The following is a 4,337-nucleotide window of genomic DNA, read 5'->3' as shown; positions in this document are numbered from 1 at the left end:
TACTCTTTCACTTTGCATTTGCATTTGATGAATATGTGATCCCCCCCCACAGAAGCCACTGTGACCATTCGGTGGTGAGTTGGTTTGCTGAGGCAGAACGGCGGTGAACTGAATGGTCTGCAGCAAGAGGCTGTGGGTTGGATTTCTTTGAGGTTATGGTCATTCTCCCCTGGGAGAGTGGTTAAGCCGAGGTGTTTACGTTGGAGGAACCCTGCCTCACCTTAAACCGTTCACTCTCCACTTGGTTAGCTTATGGTCACCTCTATACACCGGTATTTTTCTGAAATAATTACTTATTCATACTTTATTTATGGCCCTTTCTTGTTCAAGTACAAATGAAATAGTCTGATGTTTGTTAAAGAGTTTCTCGTCAGCATTGTTTGTGTGTGGTGGTCTGTGTGTTGCACATGGACGAATTTCCATGTCACAGCAGGTGTGTGTGTGTGTGTGTGTGTGTGTGAGGATGTGTGTGTGTGTGTGAAGGGTACATGGGGGAGGGACAAAGGTGAGGGATTGGAAGGTTGGGGAGGCTGCACAGCCGGGATCGGGGCTGAGGTTGCTGCATCTTCACCTAAAGCGGAGTTTGACTTTCTTGCAGGTCCTCTCTCTCACACAGGCTCTCTCACTGTGTTGGGCTGAAATGTTTTCTTTCTCGGCTCGGGCCACCAGAGATGATGATGATGATGCTTCAGAGTAACTCTTCATAAAGCTTGCTGGAGAACAGGGCAGAGTTGCAGCTCTGCAGCTAATGAACTGCTGCAGCTACTCTTTCTATCTTTATCCCTCTTTTAATTTGGATACTGGGATGAAATAGATCACTCCACACACTGCTGGGAGGCAAATGAATGGAGGAGACTGGTGGGGGATTTCCCAAGGCTGAAGCGACACCAAGAGAATCTAAATGGACTAAAATGCATTTGGCAAAGTAATTTCAAATGTTGTTTTCCAACATATTTTCGCCTGGAATTTAATTTCTCAATCTCTGACATTTCTTTGTGGAATTTACCTGGAAAGGTGGTGTAAGTTAATTTTTTTAAATTAATTGTTAATAAACATAAGAAATCATCTGCTGTAGACAGTGAAGCATAAAATCTAAACAATATTATATTTAATAGGTATGTATGTATGTTTGGTTGTTTGCATTTATTTATTTATTTATTCATTCAGTGACTCATAATATGATTTTGTTCTTCAGATGTTTGGGTCAAGCATGTTCTCATTAATGTTGCTTCGCCACTGGAGTCTGGCTGTGTTCTTGCTGTGCTTCCCAGTGACTTTCGAAGGAAGACCAGCTGACGCACTTATTAAGAGAACGTAAGTTATATTTTACAGCATATGACTAAATATATAACCTTTAGGATCAACATGAAAAACTATTGAAAATATTTTTACTTTTTCAGCTAATCTTATTTAGAGAGTACAGACCCATTTGACATGGACCTAATAAAGTGAGGAACAGGGGGTTTCTCTCTTTTAGACTGGTCTTAAAGTGAGAATACTGACAGGTCTCAGACATGTTTGTGCTGCCACCTACTGTACTGAGGTCTCCTGAAATCCTGACCATAAATTTTAGCTGCCCCACATAAACTTAACACTGTGGAGTAAAAGAAAACTCACTAAGAGCTCAAACAAAACAAAATTCATAAGAATTTTAATTCCAAATGTTTAGGATATAGCTCATTTTCAAAACTTTCCCTCTGTTTATGATCTGTTTTTATATCTTTTTGCTCCTGTAAGGAGAAGATCGGTGAGCCATGCCCAGCTGCTGCATGACAAGAGCCGCTCCATCCAAGAATACAGGCGCCGCATATGGCTACAGGAACTGCTGGAGGAGGTGCACACGGCCGATGAGCACACTCCATCTACGCAGAGCAGAACCCAGAGCCAAGTGTTTAGTGGGACCACTCTACACCAGAAGCCCCAAGGGGCCAGCAAGGACCTCCTAGAGAGGGTTAATATGGAGAGACCGGTTCCCCATCTCACCCAGGAGACCAACAAGGCTGTGGCTTACAAGGAACAGGACCTAAAAGTCGCCACCAAGAGGAAGAAAAAGGTCCGGTTAGGCCGACGCAAAGAGATTGACAAGAAGAGGAGAAGAGCCCGCTCTACCATAGGAATGGGTCCATGAAAGGACAAGGACCCTGCTTATAGACCACAGGACCTTTTATTTAATGGTGCTGCACTAAGACACTGACACAGACTGATACCTGACAGACGGTTTCTGGAGTCAGGGTTGTGCTTGTATGATAAAACTTGCATATTTTTGTTTCATTGGTTCATATTTATGAGGAAGATCTTCACACCTCTGTAACTTGGATGTCCATTGGATGTCCTTTGTATGCATTGTAATCCATAACCAAACCCGTACATAGACCATTCAGACGAGGAATGGTCTATGGTCTCAGTTAATACAGTCATGGTAAAAAAAAAAAAGGTATGTTTTCTATATCAGAATTTAATGATCTTAGTTTTACCATCTTCTAGAACAATTTTTATTTTTAGACCTTCAGGTGTATAAAAACTCACAACAGATTTCCAGTATTTCACTATTTATTAAACAAAGATACAGCCAGTATGGCTGAAACTCCACCATGAACGTACCGCCATGTACAAGATTCAGTAATTTGTTGAACGACCTTTAGCAGAAATAACTCGATATACTCACAAGTCTCTAGCATCACTGTGGGTGACCTTTTGGCCCACTCCTTTCTATATTATATTGTTTCATTTTTGTATATGACCCAATTCTATCTGAGTTTTATGTGATGGAAATATGGCTCCACAATAGCCTCCAGAATCCTTTGGTAAACGGACTAGTTCAAGGTCAGCTCAAAGGCCCAAAGGTGTGCCGAGATCCCGTGGGTGCAAATTGAGCCCCAATCATCAGTCCTCCTCCACCATGCTTGACAGTTGGTATGTGGTGTTTGTGCTGACGTGTTGTGTTTGGCTCCCACCAAACGTGGCGTTGTGCCTTATTGACAGACAGTTGGACTTTGTACAGAAGACATTGTTTCGAAAGTCTTGAGGTTCACACAGATGCATCTTTGCAACCTGACAAGCACTTTTCAGGCTACTCTTCTCAATAAGTCACATTTGTTAAGTCTTTTTTTACGAGTACCAGCATAAAAGCAAACATTTAACCTGCTGAGGCCTGTAGAGTTAGAGATGTAGCTCTGGGAAGTTTTGGCATTTATTTGGACATTGCACATTTGATGGAACGTCCTCTTCTAGGGAGACTGTTTTAAATATTTTTCCCTGAGAAATACACTTCTCACTGTAGACTTGAGGGCAGCAACAGCTGGTTTTTCTCCTAGACATAGTAACAGACATCAGCACACTCCAGATCACCAAACTGCTAAAACGGTTTTTATAGAGGTGCGGTTTTAATCAAGCCGGTTTGATTTGTGGAGGGCACACTCTCTTCTTGCGTGACTGTACCTCTGTTTAAAGGGTTCAGCCATAATTTATTTCACTTTGTTAGTCTATATTTATTTTGTGAATGTATCATGGAGCTGCTGATTTAATTCCATTATGCACTTTAGTTACATCCTGAATGAGTTCCTTTGTGGTTGAATTTTAGCGTAGGGACTGTTGTTGATGGTACTGCTTTCCTTCCTCACCTCAGATCCCTCATGGACTCATAACTTTCAGAAGCACCATCAGAAAACGCTTCTGTTGAATTAAGTTACAGTTTGTTTGTTTTGCTTGGAATAAGCCAAAGTCAAGGGCCTGACCCAGCTTCATTGTTCTGCACTGAGGGAATGCTGTACATGTTTCCAGTTAATCTATCATTAAAAATGCATCTATTAGGTATTTTTTGCTTCATAGTGTCTTTTTTTTTTTTTTTTACCAGATACACACATAGCCTACTTTGTGTTGCAAGACAGGTTCAATTCAAGGGATTTCTTGATTCTACAGGCCTAGCAGTAATCAGGCCTGGGTGTGGCTTGTGCAGTTGATCTCAGCTTTCCAAAATTGTGGTCAAAAACAGTTAAATCATGACTTAAATAGGGGCCATATTGGGATCACTTTGGTTTGGATAGCTCCTTTCCCTTCATAAATTACATCTTTATTTGACAACTGCATTTTGTATTACTGGTTTCTTTGTCAATAAAATGTGTTAGATGTTCTGAAATATTCAGGTGTGACAAAAAGGTAAGAATGGAAGAAATTGGTAAGGGAGCAAATTCCTTTTCTGGCACTGCTGCTCCCTGGACAGACAAAGACTTCACACTACAGATGAAATATGAACATTAATAAATATGTATGTAATTTCAACTTCTTTTCAAAAATGTATTCTACAACCTTCACATATAAACACCAGTGCTAAAACTGCA

The 4,337-nt window shown here is 40.9% G+C and overlaps 1 protein-coding gene across 2 annotated transcripts; it reads left to right on the top strand.

Moving 5' to 3' along the window:
• Positions 1-554: 554 nt before the first annotated feature.
• On the top strand, positions 555-4,337 carry pthlhb (parathyroid hormone-like hormone b). Of its 2 annotated transcripts, none has more exons than XM_047350772.1 (3): positions 555-1,014; positions 1,196-1,314; positions 1,738-4,337. In XM_047350772.1, the coding sequence occupies exons 2-3, from the start codon at positions 1,196-1,198 to the stop codon at positions 2,126-2,128; spliced, it is 510 nt and encodes a 169-aa protein (XP_047206728.1). In that variant the 5' UTR covers positions 555-1,014; the 3' UTR covers positions 2,129-4,337. The 2 variants fall into 2 exon arrangements, with proteins under 2 accessions (XP_047206728.1, XP_047206718.1); XM_047350762.1 differs by having other exon boundaries at positions 555-1,019.

The sequence above is a fragment of the Girardinichthys multiradiatus genome, chromosome 2 (genome assembly GCF_021462225.1).
Source record: "Girardinichthys multiradiatus isolate DD_20200921_A chromosome 2, DD_fGirMul_XY1, whole genome shotgun sequence".
NCBI classification, from domain to species: Eukaryota; Metazoa; Chordata; class Actinopteri; order Cyprinodontiformes; family Goodeidae; genus Girardinichthys; species Girardinichthys multiradiatus.
Note: the sequence above shows the minus strand (reverse complement) of the source record. Positions and strands in the feature narration are given on the sequence as shown.

Bases quoted from the DNA above. Each gene is read 5' to 3' on its own strand.
- pthlhb (XM_047350772.1), top strand. From the start codon at position 1,196: ATGTTTGGGTCAAGCATGTTCTCATTAATGTTGCTTCGCCACTGGAGT. The intron at 1,315-1,737 runs GTAAGTTATATT...TGCTCCTGTAAG, and splicing joins GACGCACTTATTAAGAGAAC to GAGAAGATCGGTGAGCCATG.